Genomic DNA, 19,493 nt, shown 5'->3' with positions numbered 1-19,493 from the left:
GTGCAGGAGAGGCCCTTCAGCCCATCAAGTCTGTGTGAGAAACACCTGAGCTCACACCTAATCCCATCTGCCAGCACCTGGCCCATAGCCCTGAACATTACAGTGTGCCAAGTTCCTATCCCGATACTTTTTAAAGGATGTGAGGCATCCCGCCTCCACTACCCTCCCAGGCAGTGCATTCCAGACCCTCACCACCCTCTGGGTAAAAAAGCTTTTCCTCACTTCCCCCCTAAACCTCCTGCCCCTCATCTTAAGCCCATGTCCCCTTGTGATTGACCCTTCAACTAAGGGGAATAGCTGCTCTTTATCTACTCTGTCCCTCATAATCTTGTACACCTCGATCAGGTTGCCCCTCAGTCTTCTCTGCTCCAGAGAAAACAACCCAAGCCTATCCAATCTCGTAACTTAAATGTTCCATCCCAGGCAGCATCCTGGTGACTCTCCTCTGCACCCCCTCCAGTGCAATTACATCCTTCCTATAATGTGGCGACCACAGTACTCCAGTTGTGGCCTCACCATAGTTCTATACAGCAACAATATGACTTCCCTGCTTTTGTAATCTATGCCTCAATTGATAGAGGCAAGTGTCCCAAAGGCTTTTTTTAACCACTCTATTAATATGCCCTTCTACCTTCAGAGATCTCTAGACAAACATGCCAAGGTCCCTTTGTTCCATAGAACTTCTACTGTCATGCCATTTATTGAATATTTCCTTGTCAAATTATTTCTTTCAAAGTATAAAGAATGATCTGATTTGATTTATTATTGTCACATGTATTAGTATAGTGAAAAGTACTGTTTCTTGCGCACTATACAGACAAAGCATTCTGTTCGTAGAGAAGGAGAGAGTGCAGAATGTAGTGTTACATACATAGCTAGGGTGTAGAGAAAGATCAGCTTAATGTGAGGTCGGACTGTTCAAAAGTCTGATGGTAGCAGGAAAGAAGCTGTTCTTGAGTCGGTTGGTACGTGACCTCAGACTTTTGTATCTTTTTCCTGACGGAAGAGGGTGGAAGAGACAATGTCCAGGACGCATGGGGTCCTTAATTATGCTGGCTGCTTTTCCGAGGCAGCGGGAAGTGTAGACAGAGTCAATGGATGGGAGGCTGGTTTGCATGACGGATTGGGCTACATTCATGACCTTTTGTAGTTCCTTGTGGTCTTGGGCAGAGCAGGAGCTATACCAAGCTGTGATACAACCAGAAAGAATGCTTTCTATGGTGCATCTGTAAAAGTTGGTGAGAGTCACAGTGGACCTGCCAAATTTCCTTAGTCTCCTGAGCAAGTAGAGGCATTGGTGGGCTTTCTTAACTATAGTGTCAGCATGGGGGGACCAGGACAGATTGTTGGTGATGTGGACTCCTGGAAATTTGAAGCTCTCGATCATTTCTACTTTGTTCCCAGTGATGTAGACAGGGGCATGTTCTCCTTTACACTTCCTGAAGTCGATGATTATCTCTTGCGTTTTACTGACATTGAGGGAGAGATTATTGTTGATGTACCAGTTCACCAGATTCTCTCTCTCATTCCTGTACTCTGTCTCATCATTGTTTGAGATCTGACCCACTATGGTGGTGTTGACAACAAACTTGAATTGGAGGGGAATTTGGCTGCACAATCATAGGTGTACTAAATTGCCCCTTAGTGCCCAAAGATGTGTAGGTTAGGTAGATTGGCTATGCTAAATTGCCCCTTAGTGCCCAAAGATATGCAGGTTAGGTAGATTGGCCATGCTAAATTGCCTCTTAGTGCCCAAAGATGTGTAGGTTAGGTGGACTGGCCATACTAAATTGCCCCTTAGTGCCCAAAGATGTGAGCTTAGGTGGATTGGCCATGCTAAATTGCTCCTTAGTGTGTAGATTAGGGGGATTAGCAGGGTTTATATGTGGGGTTTTGGGGATAGGATCTGGGTAAGATTTTAAAATTGTGGGTCAGTGAAGCCTCGGTTAGTTGAATGGCCTCCTTCTGCACTGTAAGGGTTCTATGATTCCATGTAATATACATCTACAAATTACACATCAAACTAAACTTGCTTGGCATGTATACAGTCATCAGGAACCACACTCACATCTCTCCACAGTCACTATATAGAGCAGCAGACATGTTTATGGAACATGGTTAACAGCATGTCAAGGCAAATCTACCTTTATTTACCCATTGATGCAGGTTAGGAGCAATGAACAAAGAGATTGACGCAGTTTAGGCGTTTTGCCAAAAGCTGGGAATAATTACTTTGCGGATTGTGATAAAGATTTTAGAACACAGCCCTGAAGGAGCTCCAATATTACTGCTGGGATTAACGTAGAAATGGTCTCGGTGATGGAAGGTTCTGGTAGTACCACCCACTCAGAAACAGCAGCAATTATCCAATCGTGGCTTGAAATCTTGACTGCCAAAACCGGGGGGAGCTTACATCAGCAAACCAAGTGGGGAAACCTTTGGTGATGGAACCATGTCCATCTGCTTCAGAGCTGCTTGGATCGCTCCAGCCAGAGTGGAATTCCCATATCCATCCATTGTCACATGGACCATCTTGTCATAGAATCCCTAAGGTGCAGAAGAAGCCATTCAGCCCATCAACTCTCTGACAGAGTATTTTACCCAGGCTCTCTCCCTATCCCCATAACCCCACATATTTCCCATCACTTAAGCTGCACTCTTTAGACACTAAGACGCAATTTAGCCTGGCCAATCCACCTAACCTGCACATCTTTGGACACTAAGGGGTAATTTAACATGGGCAATCCACCTAATTCATCACATTATATTAAAAAGCCACTTTAAATTGGACCATTCATATAGTCTACAGAATCCCTACAGTGCAGAAAGAGGCCATCCGGCCCATCGAGTCTGCACCGACTCTCCAAAAGAGCACCCTACCCAGGCTCTTCCCTTTGCCCTATCCACACATATTTAACATGGCTAATCCCCTGAACCTATATGTCTTTGGACACCCTGGACTGAATGGCCTCCTTGTGCTCTGTAGGGATTCTCTGATGCTAAAAGTCTTGGCGAAGACTGTGTGGCCATGAAAGCTTGTGCCAAAGCAAGTCATTCTTTGGCCCTGAGAGAGGTCCAGTTGGGTCCATTCATTCATTTGAAGAGTTGAGGGGACAGTTTACAAATAGTTTTCTTTCATTGAAAAGAACTTAGAAAATTAACAAGACAGAAGTGAAAAAAGCAAATTTGGAGACTGGCTTCTAAGCCTCTAATCTAAGGACTGAACTTGAACTCACACACTCCGAAAGCGAAAATATATTTCAACCCTTATCTTGTTATTGGAAATGTTTTCCGCAGGTTATCTCCATCTAGAAAAACAATCCTTGCAATTGCTGTTATGGGAAACTGTTGTTTGCCTGCATTGTGTACCCTTCAGGAATGCAACCAAATTTTAGCTAACCCATCATGCCTTCTGGTTCAACATGTAGTCAAGCCAGCTATAATAGGTCAGCTTAGCAGAGTTGGTTAACCTCTACAGTCTAGCATTTAAATGTAATTGTGCATCGGCAGAAATACCTTAAAATGAAGTCTTTGTATAGACTGTAGCAAACAGGACTAAGCATACACACAGTCCCTCAACCACCATTGCCTCCTCTCACTGCACTTCCTGTACTCTGAACCCTGAATTGGCCAAGGGACATGAAGCCATCCTTGCCAGCCTATTTAAAGATCTTTTGTGTTTCCTGTTTTTCATCTCCAGCTAAGGAAAGACTGGATTACCTGGAGGATTATCAAAACCTGGTCACCAACTCAGAAACGCTCGATGTGGAGGTCTTTGAGATCCCTGACACTGGGCTGTTTGCTGCTACGGCCAATAAGAAGCCTTGGCCTGGCTCGACGATCTTCAAGTGGTCGGACGGGAAGTTTGAGCCGTATCAGAACATCACAACGTACGAAGCCCAGGCCTGGAAACACTTCTTCATCGGCCCTCAGGTAGTGGGGGGGGGGGGGGGGGGGGGGGTGGTGCGGGAGGCAGTAGGATTAAGAGTGAGAGCAAGGGGGAAGAAATTAATTTGATCTTCGTAGACGAGGGATGGAATTCTCCAGCCATTTGCGCCCCGTTGCCAGTGAGAACAGAAAATGTTGCGCTCAGCCAGATCTCCGTTTGCTGCAGCAGGACTGGAGAATCCCAGCCCTGGGTGAGAATTCTGGCCAAGCTGATGCTTAACATGTGTCCCTCAGCGCACAGGCGTTAACTGGATTATTTTAAACCCCGCCATAGCTTGAGGGTGGGTCACGGTGACATCTTGGAATCACAGACAGAGGGTTTTCCAATCCTGTCGTGGGTGGAACTGGAAAATTAGGAGAGCTGTCGTCTTTTAACAGTTCTCCGAATTTTCCCATCCCGCCCATGACAATGGTTCTCCGAATTCTCCCATCCCACTAGCCATGATGATGGCCGCCATGTTGGGGTCAGAAAGGCACGCCCAAAGGCACAGGAGGAGACCACTCAGCCCCTTCTGGTCGCCTGCAAGGGCAACTCACCTCATCCCACTGCCCCGTTCCGTGGCAACCCATGAGATGTTCATTCTCTCCAGTTTGTTACCCTTTTCAAAGTCACGATGGAATTCTTCCTCTGACATTCTGGGCAGGACGTTGGAAATTCAAACTCGTCTGGATGAATTCCAGACTGGGCCAGATCCTTGGGTTGGGTCAACGCACTTTTGTTGTCTGTACGTTTACTCCCCCCTCACTATCTCCACCTGGAACAGGAGACAGTGGGCTGGAGCTGATCAGTTGGATTGTGTAGGGATGACTCTCCATCGGATAGGGAGACTCTCAAGTGAACCAATTAACAGGATTCACATTGGGATAGAGCCAATGGGGATGACTTCGTGCCCACGCTCGCTGTGAGAATAACCAGCGTCATGGGTGCGAGATCTCGCAAGAATCAGAAACGGGGATTCTTGCCAGCAAGGTCTCGTGTTCCGATTTTCCTGCCCCAGTGGTTAGCACTGCTGCCTCACAGTGCCAGGGACCCGGGTTCGATTCTCGGCTTGGGTGTGTGCGGAATCTGCACATTCTCCCCGTGTCTGCGTGGGTTCCCTCCGGGTGCTCAGGTTTCCTCCCACAGTCCAAAGACGTGCTGGTTAGGGTGCATTGGCCATGGTAAATTCTCTTTCTGTGTACCCAAACAGGCACCGGAATGTGGCGTAACTTCATTGCAGTGTTAACGTAAGCCTATTTGTGACACTAATAGATAAATAAACCTTGCCAAGAAAGAGCAGTAATCTCATTTAAATGCACTTAAATAAATTTAAACGTGATTAAAGAGCATTCATATGCTCCCCCCGCCCCCAAGATAAGGAATTCCTCCTGCTTTACAATCGGAATTGAAAAACAGGAAGCGTTGAGGATTAACCCACCGGAGGGGTGGGGGAGGGGGAGGGGTGAGGGGATGTCCAGACAGTGCCCTGGCATTGCAGTCTGGCAACCCCTGGCAGTACCAACCTGGCAATACCAACATGGCTATGCCAGTAGGTGGGCCCTCAAGAGGAGTCCCATGGTAGGGGAGGTTCCCTTTATGAGTGTGGGGGGAGGTGGGGGGGTTGCCTTGGTGCATGTGAGGGGGATGAGTTGCGTGGGTTACCGCGTTGCTTGTTGGTGGGTGGGTTGGGGGGGGGACCCGGTGGAAGGAGTTTGATTTTAATGGAGAATGCCCACTAAAGAGTGCATATTCTTGAGAATCTGGAGAGAAACCTCGGCTGGAAAGCTACGAGCCAGTTTTCCTGCCCCAGCCAGTGCTGTGTGTGTGTGAGGATGGGGGGGGGGTGTGCAGGGGTTGGAGCTGATCATTGAGTGGGTGGGTGGGGTGCTCCTTCACCAGAATCTTAAAGAGACACACACTCACCGCCACCCCCCCCCTCCTCCGATCTCGCCATTAACACGCTGTGTCGGCCTAGGTTTTCCTGGCGGTCGCCAACTTTGAGAAGAATGAGAGGAACCAGGAGTACTCGGTCATCTATAGGTGGAGCCGGAGGAAACTGCGCTTTGTTTTACACCAGAAGCTGGCGACTCACAGCGCACGTGACTGGGAGGCCTTCCGGATCGGCGGGGAGACCTACATTGCCGTGGCTAATCACCGTGAAGGTACACAACAGACCATCTCGCGTTGCCCTTTGCTGCCTTTTCCTCCAGCTCCACGGGATGCTCCAGTCTGAAAGAGGTGCTGGGTAGGGTGCATTGGCCATGCTCCCTCAGTGTACCCGAACAGGCGCCGGAGTGTGGCCACTAGGGGATTTCCACAGTAACTTCACTGCAATAATGCTACTTCTGACAATAATAAAATAGACTTTAAACTTAAAAGGGTGAATCTTACCATCCTGGCCGCCACGGGAATTGGAGCGGGCGAGAGGCGGACTATGGAAAAATCCATTCACCTCGGGTGAGATTTTCCAGTTTAATGGCAAATGCAGCTGGAAAATCCTGCCCAATGTATCAGAGAGATTAGCAGGCTATGGGGATAGAGCCCGGGAGGGATTGTGGTCAGTGCAGACTCGATGGGCTGAATGGCCTCCTTCTGCACTGTAGGGATCCTATGGTTCTATGGGTTGACGTTGAAAGGGTGGATTTAAGGCCATTCAAATATCTGATGATAGCCCCTTTCACGGTCGGCTGTGCAGTTCTGGTCTCTGTATCACACAGAGATGATATATAGGCCGTGCAGCAGTTCAGGGAGGATTCAACAGAATAACACTGGGGTTTAAGAGGTTAAATTACGAGGAGAAGTTAAATTGACAACATTTGTATTCTTTTGGACATTGAGGATTAAGGGATGATCTAATTGAAGAATGTTGGTTAAAGGATTTGATGGAATGGTGGAGAGAAACTATTTCCTCTGGTGCAGAGGTCATAGAATCCCTACAGTGCAGAAGGAGGCCATTCAGCCCATCGAGCCTGCACCGACAACAATCCCACTCATGTCCTATCTATGTATTTACCCTGCTAATCCCCCTGACAATAAGGGGCAATTTAGCATGGTGAATGCACCTAACCTGCACATCTTTGGAGTGTGGGAGGAAACCGGAGCACCCAGAGGAAACCCACGCGGACACGGGGAGAATGTGCAAACTCCACGCAGCGACCCAAGCTGGGGATTGAACCCGGGTGCTTTGAGGCAGCAGTGCTAACCACTGTGCCACTGGGTCAGGGGTGGGGTGATCAAAACAAAGGGGAAATGACCTTAAATGGTACAAGTCAGTGATGGAATACTCCCCACTTGCCTGGATGGGGGCAGCTCTGACAACACTCAAGAAGCTCGACACCATCCAGGACAAAGCAGCCCTGCTTGACTGGCACCCCATCCACAAACACTCACTCCCTCCATCACCCACACTCAGTAGCAGCAGTGTGTACTATCTACAAGATGCACTGCAGCAACTCAACAAAGATCCTTAGTCAGCACCTTCCAAACCCACGAGCATTCCCATCCAGAAGGACAAGGGCAGCAGATACACCCCCACCCGTAAGTTCCCCTCCAGGCCACTCACCATCCTGATTGGAAATATATCGGCCGTTCCTTCATAGTCACTGGGTCAAAATCCTGGAATTCCCTCCCTAATGGCATTGTGGATCAACCCACAGCACATAGACTGCAGCGATTCAAGAAGGCAGCTCACCACCACCTTCTCAAGGGGCAACTAGGGGTGGGTAATAAATGCTGGCCCAGCCAGCGACACCCAGGTCCCACGAATGAATAAAAAGAAAAACTGGAGCTAGGCCATTTGGGGTGAGGTGAGGAAGCATGCGGAAGGTGCTGGAAGGAACTCTCTATCCACAGAGGCTGGGGAGAATTGAACAGTTCAAACCCGAGATCGATGGATTTTTGTCTGAGCAGGGTACTCAGGGATATTGAACAGCGCCAGGTATCAGAGGTGACAATATGGGTCAGTCATGATTTAATTTGAATGGGATTTATGTTCGAGGAACCAAGCAACACATAGTACATCAGAACAAGCTATATCCCAGTCAGGACAGAGAGAGGCTGGTGTCAGTGAGAGAATCATAGAATCCTACAGTGCAGAAGGAGGCCATTTGGCCCATTGTGTCTGCCCTGACCACAAGCCCACCCAGGCCCCATCCCCATAACCTCATGCATTTACGTTAGTTAGTCCCCTGACACCAAAGGACAATTTAGCACAGTCAATCCACCTAACCCGCACATCTTTGGGACTGTGGGAGGAAACTGGAGCACCTGGAGGAAACCCATGCAGACATGGGGAGAATGTGCAGACTCCGTACAGACAGTGACCAAGCTGGGAATTGAACCCGGGTCCCTGGCGCTCCGAGGCAGCAGCGCTAACCACTGCGCCATCGAAGGGGTCAGTGAAGCTTGAGATGTTGCTCCTGTTTCCTTTCACCATCCAAAGATGCGTAGGTTGGGTGGATTGATGATGGTAAATTAGCCCTTAGTGTCCCAGGATGTGTGGGTTAGGGGATAGGATGGGGAAAGGGGGGGATCACTGCCACACTCACTGCTTTGAGAGGAGGTAGAATTCCGATCTGCAATGGAAAATTGGGCTGTGCGATGTGGGGGAGGCTGAATCTGGATGAACTGACACAGCGAGATGGATACACCTGCAAGGTTCGGTACAGGTCCAGAACAGTGAGGGCCTGTTCCAACAGCACATGTACTCAGGCACCCAGACATTAGCTTTGAGCTGTAAAGGAACTAATTGTTTAACTCCTTTTTTTTGTGTGACTAAACTGCTGAAGTTAATTGCTCCTGAATCCAGTGACTGCCGCAATCTGTCTTCCACTGACCCAAAGACAGATTGTAACTGCAGAGAGAGCTCCCTTGGTGGGTTTGCTCCCCAGACGTGTATCAGTGTCTGACGCATTTGTTTGTGTGTCTGTAACCATTAGAGCAGCGTGTGTCGGAACAGGAAGCCTTAACTCCCGAGACCACCCAAAACGTCAGCGTTTGCTGACAGGATTCGGGTTGGGATTTCGACATCGTGTGCTGCCTCCCCCCCCTCCCCTCCCCACAAACCCCCCTCACCCCACAGTGGTGGCCCCCAGGAGGCCGGGGCGATTCTCTACAACACGTGTCCTGTCATGTCCGTGCTATGCTGGCTGCCGTTCAGATTACCCGGCAGCTGGAGAGGCAAACTCCAATCTCTTTGATCGAACTTTGTTTTGCTGGTCGGAAGGTTCCAGATGCGACGTGCGGGTCAGGCAGGAGATTGGACCCCCCCCCCCCTCCCCCCTGCCCCCCACTGCCTCAACCCCCCTTAAGATGCAGAGAAGAACAGGGAGCTCTGCATCAAACCTGACCCTCATGGGAGCCGTGCTTGTCACGAGGTCGTACCTGGGTCTTATTTGTAGTATTGTGTGCCTCTCTTTTTATTCATTCATGGGACATGGGTGTCACTGGTTGGGCCAGCATTTATTGCCCATCCCTAGTTGCCTGAGGGCAGTTGAGAGTCAACCACGTTGCTGTGGCTCTGGAGTCACATGTAGGCCAGACTGGGTAAGGACAGCAGATTACATCCACAGGCATTTCGGTCCGCCTTGTTGGCCAACAAGGGGCATACACGCGGTGGGGTCGTGCGAGGGCTGCTCTTGGATGTTGCTTCGAGAGAAGCCTTGTGCTTCACGTCTGTTAGTGTACGCTTAAACTGGACCAATCGACGGGCAACGCAACAGCTCAGTGACTATCGCTGTCTGCTGCACAGTTACAGTGACCCGGGTCGGATTTCTGGCTTGGATCAATGTCTGTGGGAGTTTGCACATTCTGCCCGTGTTTGTGTGGGTTTTCTCCGGGTGCTCCGGTTTCCTCCCACATCCCAAAAACGTGCTTTTAGGCTGATCGGTGTCAATAAATTGTCCCTGAATTGGATCTCCCTTAATCTGGTGCACATATAATTCCCTAAATTTGCACCCCTTTATTGTGGAGTCCACTAGAGGTAGACAAAAGCGTCGTCGATCGACGAAAGACTTGAATAAGGCACTCACTAAGTGTTAAAATGGGCAGCGCAGGCTTGTAGGGCTGAAGGGTCTGTTTCCTGCGCTGTTCTTTGTTCTTTGTTTGTTCTTTATTTCCTCCCCTAAAGGACATTGGTGAACCAGATGGGTTTTTCCACAATGGTTTCACGGTCATCAGTAGATTTTAATTCCAGATTTTTAAAAATTGAATTCAAATTTCATCATCTGCCGTGGCAGGATTCGAACCCGGGTCCCCAGAACATTAGCTGAGTTTCGGGATTAACAGTAACTAGTCACAGTAGCTTCACTGCAGGGTTAACATAAGGCTTACTTGTGACTAATAAATAACCTTTTTACTTTATTTTAGTGATAATGACCATGAAACCATTGTCAATTGTCAGGGAAGGAGGAGGAGTGGAGGAGGGGGGGAGGAGGGGGGTGGTCTTTCAGATGAGATATTAAAGCTAAAACCCTCTTCAGTAGATGTAAAAACTCTCATGACACTTATTGAGGAACTTGAGATGAAATTGTCCACAGTGACCTGGTTGATATTTACCCCTCAAACCAGCACTGCAAAGAAATTCATTCGATACTGTGGCCATTTCAGAGAATCATAGAACCCTACAGTGCAGAAAGAGGCCCTTTGGCCCATCGAGTCTGCACCGACCACAGTCCCACCCAGGCCCTATCCCCATATCCCTACATATTATACCCACTAATCCCTCTAACCCACGCATCCCTGGACACTAAGGGGCAATTTCTTAGCATGGCCAATCAACCTAACCCGCACGTCTTTGGACTGTGGGAGGAAACCGGAGCACCCGGAGGAAACCCACGCAGACACGAGGAGAATGTGCAAACTCCACACAGACAGTGACCTGAGCCGGGAATCGAACCCGGGTCTCTGCAGCTGTGAAGCAGCAATGCTAACCACTGTGCTACCATGCCGCCCCAAATGCCGCATTTACCTCACTGCTCCGTATGGGATCTTGCTGTTCGCCTCTGTTTCCGCCATCACACAGTGACTTCACTTCACCTTTGACTGTGAAAGGCGTTCTGAGGTTGTGGAAGGTTTTACACAAGTCCATTTTTGTTTTGCAGGGACCACAGGCCGCTGGTCTCTCTGGGGTGCGTTTGTCACTTTGCGCCCACAGCCCCGCCCCCCCCCTCCCCCCATCCCAGGGTTTGGTCAGTTAGGGTCAGCGACTCTGTCCTGAGAATCTGACTGGATTTGTGCTTCTGCCTTGCAGGAGACAATCACAATATTGACAGCATCATTTACAAGTGGAACCCAAGCACCCGGCTGTTTGAGAGGAACCAGACAATCCCCACCTCAGGAGCCTACGACTGGGAATTCTTCACAATTGGACCCTATTCCTTCTTAGTCGTGGCGAACACCTTCAATGGGACCTCGACGCGGATCCACTCCAGGATTTACATCCAGCTGGGCGGAATGTTCCGTCTTTTCCAGTCCATTCCGGTGAGTCCCCAGTTACACCAGTTTTTGAAATAGCCAAGAACGCTCGATAAAAGAATGAGGTAAAAAAGACAGACTTCTGCATTTCCGTAGCGCCCTGGCGTGCCTTTGGAGCACAGTAACAGAAGAAGGCCATTCAGATCCTCTATTCGATTCGATTATAGGTTAATATGTGCCTTGGCTCCAACTACCCTGTCATTCAGGAGGGTGGCATGGTGGCACAGTGGTTAGCACTGCTGCCTCTCAGCGCCAGCGCCCCAGGTTCAGTTCCGGCCTCAGGTAACTCTCTGTGTGGAGACTGCATGTTCCTCTCCGGGTGCTCCAGTTTCCTCCCACAGTCCCACAAACATGAGCAGGTTAGGTGAATTGGCCATGCTAAATTGCCCCTCAGTGTCTAATGATACGCAGGTTAGATGGCAAATGCCCAGGGTTACAGGGATAAGGTGGGGGAGAGGACTTGGGTAAGATACTCTGTCAGAGAGTCGGTGTAGAACCGATGGGCCAAATGGCCTCTTCTGCACTGTAAAGATTCTCTGGTGTTCCACCTGAGATTGTGTCTGCGTGGGTTTCCTCCGGGTGCTTCAGTTTCCTCCCACAGTCTGAAAGACGCGCTGGTTAAATTCTCCCTCAGTGTACCCGAACAGGCGCCGAGTGTGGCGACTAAGGGATTTTTGCAGTAACTTAATTGCAGTGTTAACGTAAGTTGATGTGTGACGTTATTAAAAACTTTAAACCAGTTGGCTCAGAAAAGGAATTTGATTTGCATGTAACAAGGTGCAACAATTCATCGGGTCCCTGAGGGCTGGAACAATGATGTAAATATTTTGTACTCAACGCTGCCAAGAGACACTAATTTAGCACAACCAATCCACCTAACTCGCACGTCTTTTGGACTGTGGGAGGAAACTGGAGCACCCGGAGGAAACCCACGCAGACACAGGGAGAATGTGCAGACTCCGCACAGACAGTGACCCGAGGCTGGAATTGAACCCGGGTCCCTGACGCTGTGAGGCAGCGGTGTTGATCACTGTGCCGCAATTTTCTTTGCCATTTTCAGGCTAAGTGTCACCTGGTCAGGGAGAGCGGAGTGCGGCTGGATGTTCCTGCCATTTTCTGTGACATTTTGACAGACAAAAAACAGAAAACAGTCTCACGGCATCACCCCGAGGAATACCAGTCAGTGTACACACATAACCATGAGGAATAGCAGTCAGTGTACACACATCACCTGAGGAATACCAGTCAGTGTACACACATCACCCCGAGGAATACCAGTCAGTGTACACACATCACCTGAGGAATAGCAGTCAGTGTACACACATCACCCTGAAGAATACCAGTCAGTGTACACACATCACCTGAGGAATAGCAGTCAGTGTACACACATCACCCTGAAGAATAGCAGTCAATGTACACACATCACCTGAGGAATAGCAGTCAGTGTACACACATCACCCTGTGGAATAACAGTCAGTGTACACACATCACCCTGAGGAATACCAGTCAGTGTACATACATCACCTGAGGAATACCAGTCAGTGTACACACATCACGCCGAGGAATACCAGTCAGTGTACACACATCACCTGAGGAATACCAGTCAGTGTACACACATCACCCCGAGGAATACCAGTCAGTGTACACACATCACCTTGAGGAATACCAGTCAGTATACTGACATCACCCTGAGAAACACCAGTCAGTGTATGCATATCACCCTGAGAAATACCAGTCAGTGTACAGATATTACCGTGAGGAATACCAGTCAGTGTACACATATCATCCTGAGAAATACCAGTCAATGTACACATATCACTCTTAGGAGTATCAGGCAGTGCACACATATTATCCTGAGGAATACCAGTCAGTGTACACGTATTATCCTGAGAAATACCAGTCAGTGTACACATATCATCCTGAGAAATACCAGTCAATATATACATATCATCCTGAGAAATACCAGTCAGTGTACACATATCACTCTTAGGAGTATCAGGCAGTGTACACATATTATCCTGAGGAATACCAGTCAGTGTAGAGCTATAACTCTGATGGACTGCACTAATTATCTGGAAATCTCCTGGTGGGATAGATTGACTGAAACAAGTAACTGACACTAGCCAATGAGGAGACATCGCTGCAATAACTGGCAGGAATTTTCTTGCTAATTTTCTTTTCCCTGTGTTTGTTTCTGATTGGAAAGTCCTGTTCCCCAATTGCTTTGAAAGATTGTCACTCTGCCCCTCGGGCATGTTCCACCGGTTCCACTCGATCCAATCTGTATTCTAACGCTGTCGTCCTGCCTCGGTTACATATCCCAACATATCTTTACTTATCAGAAACTCTCAGTCTTGAAGTTTTCAACTGGATTCCAACCCTGAATAGCCTTCTGGTTAGAGTTTTCCAGATTCCTTTGTGTACCTAGAAGTGATTCCCGTCCGTGTAGTTTTTTTCCTGCCTGTCTGACTGAAGCGATTCACATGTAAAGTGAGGGTGAGTGAGGCGAGGAGTGTGCTGATTACTCACAACATTGAGTGTGAGAACCGTGCGCTCCCTCTGTGTCCAAAATGTCAATATTTCTTTTGTCTTTATCATTTGAGGTTGATGACACTTCAATGTCAGTTCTAGTGGTTAGCACTGCTGCCTCACAGCGCCAGGGACCCGGGTTCGATTACCGGCTCGGGTCACTGTCTGTGTGGAGTCTGCACGTTCTCCCCGTGTCTGCGTGGGTTTCCTCTGGGTGCTCCGATTTCTTCCCACAGTCCAAAGATGTGTGGGTTAGGTGGATTGGCCATGCTAGTGTCAGCAGGGTAAATACTTGGGGTTATGGGAAAGGGCCTGGGTGAGATTGTGGTCAGTGTAGACCCGAAGGGCCGAATGGCCTCCTTCTGCATTGCAGGGATTCTATGATAAGTCTGATGGCAGCAGGGAAGAAGCTGCTCTTGAGTCAGTTGGTGCGTGACCTCAGACTTTTGTATCTTTTTTTCCAATTGAAGAAGGTGGGAGAGTGTATGTCCGGGGTGCGTGGCATCCTTGATTATGTTGGCAGCTTTTCCGAGGCAGCGGGAAGTGTAGACAGAGTCAATGGATGGGAGGCTGGTTTGTGTGATGGACTGGGCTACATTCACAACTGGGTTGCAGGGTCAAAATCCTGGAATTCCCTCCCTAACGGCACTGTGGGTCAACCCACAGCACGTAGACTGCAGTGATTCAAGGAGGCAGCTCACCACCACCTTCTCAAGGGGCAATTAGGGATGGGCAATAAATGCTGGCCTAGCCAGCGACGCCCATATCACACAAATGAACATGGAAAAGAAACCTTTGTAGTTCCTTGCGGTCTTGGACTGAACAGGAGCTATACCAAGAATATTTTCTGTGGTGCATCTGTAAAAGTTGGTGAGAGTCGCAGTGGACATGCCAGATTTCCTTAGCCTCCTGAGAAAGTAGAGGCGTGGTGTTAATGACTTTAATCGGGCAATCGAGGTGGGCCTGTTAGAATATGAGCTCCCTGATTAAAGCCAAATTGATGGGCCAATCAGGGAGCCTCTTGCTCTGTATTTAACCAGGTGTGTCAGTTCCTCTGGCGCTCCTAGTGTAGAGCGCTCACTGAGAGCTCTCTGCATGCTGTTGTCAGACTGGTAACTAAAGGGATTTTGGTGTAGGGACCTGCTTCTGAGGACTTAATACACACGGTTAGGGAACAAACAGGGTTTCCACCTTGAGGTCCAATGGGATGAAGGAGGGGGGGGGGTCACACAGGCAGCCTACTCACCAGCCTGGATTGCCCATCACTGGTCTAGATGGTAGAGGTCAAAGGTTGGGAAGGTTGTTGCTGAGTTGTTTGTAGATGGCACGCCTGGTTGCCATGGCAAACTGGAGGCAGTAACTGTTCAAGATGATCAAACAAAGACCTTGGGCCAGGATGATTGGTGAGGGGATGACTTATAATCTCATGCCATCAGTCACCAAGCTCATTTCCAAGCTGAGGAACAATCATTCTCTTCTTTTTCCCCAGACGTTCGGTGCCACAGATTGGGAGGTTTTTCGAGTTCGGGAGAGGGTTTTCCTTGCGGTGGCAAACAGCCAGAGCTACGAGACAGGGTCGCTGAACCAAGTCAACCCCTTCAATATCAACTCCACCATCTACGAGCTTAACATCACCGCCCAAATGTTCGTCAAGTTTCAGGACATTCCAACAAACAGGTAGCTCATTGGCTGGGACACTCATCGCTATCCTCTTCTTCATTCGGACCCTTTATTTCTTTAGCCTTCAATCATTGAATCCCTACAGAATGAGGCCATTCGGCCTATCGCATCTGCACCAACTATCTGACACAGCATCTCATTCAAGCCCATCTCCCATCCCTGCAAACTTTACTAATCCCAAAACCCGCACATCTTTGGACACTAAGCGGCAATTTAGCATGGCCCATCCATCTAACCTGCATATCTTTGGACACTAAGGGACAATTTAGCATGGCTAATCCACTAACCTGCACATCTTGGGACACTAAGGGACAATTTAGCATGGCCAATCCACCTAACCTGCACATCTTCGGACACTAAGGGACAATTTAGCATGGCCAATCCACTAAACCTGCACATCTTTGGACACTAAGGGACAATTTAACATGGCCAATCCACCTAACATACACATCTTTAGATACTAAGGGGCAATTTAATATGGCCAATCCCCCTAACTTGCAGGAAACTGGAGCACCCAGAGGAAACCCATGCAGACACAGGGAGAACATGTAAACTCTACATAGTCACCCAAGTCTGGAATCGAACCTGGGTCCCTTGTGCCATGAGTTCTAACCAATGTGTCACCATGCCGCAGTAAGAAGTCTCACAACACCAGGTTAAAGTCCAACAAGTTTATTTGGTAGCAAAAGCCACTAGCTGCTCCTTCAATAGGTGAGTGGGAGCTGTATTCACAAACAGGGCATATAAAGACACAAACTCAATTTACATAATAATGGTTTGAATGCGAGTCTTTACAGATAATCAAGTCTTAAAGGTACAGACAATGTGAGTGGAGAGAGCATTAAGCACAGGTTAAAGAGATGTGTATTGTCTCTGGGACAGTTAGTGAGATTTTGGAAACCCAGGCAAGTCGTGGGGGGTTACAGATAGTGTGACATGAACCAAAGATCCCGGTTGAGGCTGTCCTCGTGTGTGGAACTTGGTTTGCCTGTAAAGACTCGCATTCCGACCATTATTTTGTAAATTGAGTTTATGTAATTATATGCCCTGTTTGTGAACCAAACTCCCGTTCACCTGATGACTTGTGACATGTGGCTTCTGCTACTAAATAAACCTGTTGGACTTTAACCTGGTGTTGTGAGACTTCTTACCCCAGTCCAACGCTGGCACCTCCACATCCTGGTCATCGTGCCACCCCAGTGATCAGATGCCACGAGGGAGCCTGAATATCTTGGGTCACTAAGCAGTAACACAATGGCTGAAACATACAGATGGACCTGACACTTGGTCCCTGGAATAGAAATGATGGTGGATCATTTCACCAATGAATAAGCCTCTGGTCAAATCCCCAGTGTACAGCCTCGTTGCTGAAGAGGGTGGTGTGTGCCTGAAGTTTTTCATAGAAACACAGAAGATAGGAGCAGGAGGAGGCCATTTGGCCCTTCGAGCCTGCTTCACCATTCATCACGATTATGGCTGATCATCCAACTCAACAGCCTAATCCTGCTTTCTCCCCATAACCTTTGATTCCATTCACCTCCAAGTGCTACATCCAGCTGCCTCCTGAATACATTCAATGTTTTGGCATCAACTACTTCCTGTGGTAATGAATTCCACAGGCTCACCGGGTGTCTCCTCATCTCCTTAAAACCTTAAAATTCAAGCCAGGCCTTTCCGGGGTAATGCCGGGAAGCACATCTCTAAAGAAAACCGGAATGGGAATCTGGAGCTCTCTCCCCAGAAGGAAAGCTGTTGAGGCTAGTGGTGGGGGGGGAACCCGGTTGACTATTTCAAGAGACGTCGATCGATTTTTGCTGGATAAAGTTATTTTCTGGAATTCTACTGCCTCAGCCATCGGAGAGGGTGAGGGGCGGACAACGGGAAACGTCCTTCGGCCTCGGGTGGGAAGTTCCAGTCTCGCCCAAGCGAGGCTATAAAATCCCGTCCATTAAGCAGAACGGAACGATGACGGATAAATGGAATCCGGAACCAGATCATCATAGAATCCCTACTGTCCCAAAGGAGGCCGTTCGGCCCATCGAGTCTGCACTGACCACACCCCACCCAGGCCCTTTCCCCATAACCCCAAGTATTTACCCTATTCCTCCCCTGACACTAAGGGTCAATTTAGCACGGCCAATCCCGCATAAGCTATTTACGCACAGCAAGATCCCACACACAGCAATGAAATGAACATCGAACGGCCTTTGAAATTTTTTAAAATTCATTTGTGGGACATGGTTGTTGCCGACTGGCCAGCATTTATTGCCCATCTCTAGCTGCCCTCGGAGAACAGTTGAGAGTCAACTACATTGCTGTGGCTCTGGAGTCACATGTAGGCCAGACTGGACAAGGACGGCAGATTTCCTTCCCTAAAGGACATTAGTGAACTGGATGGGTTTTTCCGACAATCGACAATGGTTTCGTGGTCATCAGTAGATATTTAATTCCAGATATTTTTTATTGAATTCAAATTCCACCATCTGCTGTGGTGAGATTCGAACCCGGGTCCCCAGAACATTAGCTGAGTTTCTGGATTAATAGTCTCGCTGCGGGGTACAGTGGTTAGTACTGCTGCCTTACAGTGCTGAGGACCCAGGTTCGATTCCTGCCTCGGGTCATTGTCTGTGTGGAGTTTGGATATTCTCCCTGTGTCTGCGTGGGTTTCCTCCGGGTGCTCTGGGTTCCTCCCACAGTCCAAAGATGTGATGGTTAGGGTGCATTGGCTGTGCTAAATTTGCTCCTTAGTGTCCTGGGATGCGTCGGTTAGAGGGATTAACGGGGTAAGTTGTGGGGTGACAGGCTTGGGTGGGATTGTTGTCAGGGCGGGCTTGATGGGCCGAATGGCATCCTGCTACACTGTGGGGGGTTCTATGATAATACCATCACCTCAGGGAATTTTCCACCCCCTCTGAGAGGACTGATACCTCTTGGGTTTAACAGCTCATGTGATACAAGTAGTAGCTCTAACAGTGCAGCATTCCCTCAGTGTCAGCCTGGATTCAGTTCCTGGGGGAGGGGGAGGCGTGGGGGGGGGGGGGGGGGGGGGGGGCGGCGGGGGGACTCGTCCCCACAACCTGCTGACACAGGAGGCCACACTGGTCTTTACAGAAACGCTGCATCATGGTGTCTTGCCGACTAGTTACAACACAACACAGACGTCAGCTGAGCGTGGTTCAGGGATAAAAGTTGCCTGAGGAGTGAGGTTAATCCCCAGGTCTCTCCGCTGATAACATTTGCCAGGATTAACTCGAGGGTAAACGCCCGGGTGCACCCACAAACCAACAAAAGCGGCAGAGATTTGGGAGCAGGCTTTGATTGCCTAATAAAACCTGCTTTAGCTTTTTTTACGAGGTAATGGTTCTGTGTCATGCATGGATTAAGGCAAACTAACAACACACTTTAAACCGTAAATCACTCAGTTGAGGAAAAGGCAGGTGGACATCTGCCAAAAATATTTCAATTTACTTTAGATTTTCCCACTGTCACAGCACTTCATCTGCAACTAATTTGCTTCCCGCTTGTAAAGTGATTAGATTTTAAGAGTAGGTGATGATGATACAGAAAAAGCAAGACACACACGCGCGCACACACGCACGCACGTGCACACACACACATACACGCGTGCACATGCGCACACACACACACACGCACGCACAGGCACCAATTGAATAGATCTTTCAAAGGGCCAGCACTGGCATGATGGATCAAATGGCCTCCTTCTGTACTGTAGAATAATAGAATCCTACATTATAGAAGAAGGCCGTTAGTCCCATTGAGTCTGCACTGACCACAATCCTACTCAGACCCTATCCCCGTAACCCAATGCATTTACCCAACTAGTCCCCCTGACACTAAGGGGCAATTTAGCACGGCCAATCCA

General features: G+C 48.8%; 1 protein-coding gene across 1 annotated transcript in view; it reads left to right on the top strand.

The window, feature by feature from the left end:
* LOC145349666 (thrombospondin-type laminin G domain and EAR repeat-containing protein-like) overlaps positions 1–19,493 on the top strand; it is a 56,334-nt gene that overhangs the window by 26,694 nt on the left and 10,147 nt on the right. The window contains exons 7-10 of the mRNA XM_080198192.1: positions 3,701–3,933; positions 5,904–6,090; positions 11,178–11,407; positions 15,420–15,607. Of these exons, the coding sequence (XP_080054318.1) occupies positions 3,701–3,933; positions 5,904–6,090; positions 11,178–11,407; positions 15,420–15,607 (838 nt within the window). The remainder of the gene's footprint in view (positions 1–3,700; positions 3,934–5,903; positions 6,091–11,177; positions 11,408–15,419; positions 15,608–19,493) is intronic.

The sequence above is a fragment of the Carcharhinus amblyrhynchos genome, chromosome 11, assembly GCF_965287045.1.
Source record: "Carcharhinus amblyrhynchos chromosome 11, sCarAmb.v2.hapA, whole genome shotgun sequence".
Taxonomy (NCBI): Eukaryota; Metazoa; Chordata; class Chondrichthyes; order Carcharhiniformes; family Carcharhinidae; genus Carcharhinus; species Carcharhinus amblyrhynchos.
The sequence above is the reverse complement of the archived record's forward strand: the minus strand, read 5'-3'. Positions and strand labels throughout refer to the sequence as shown.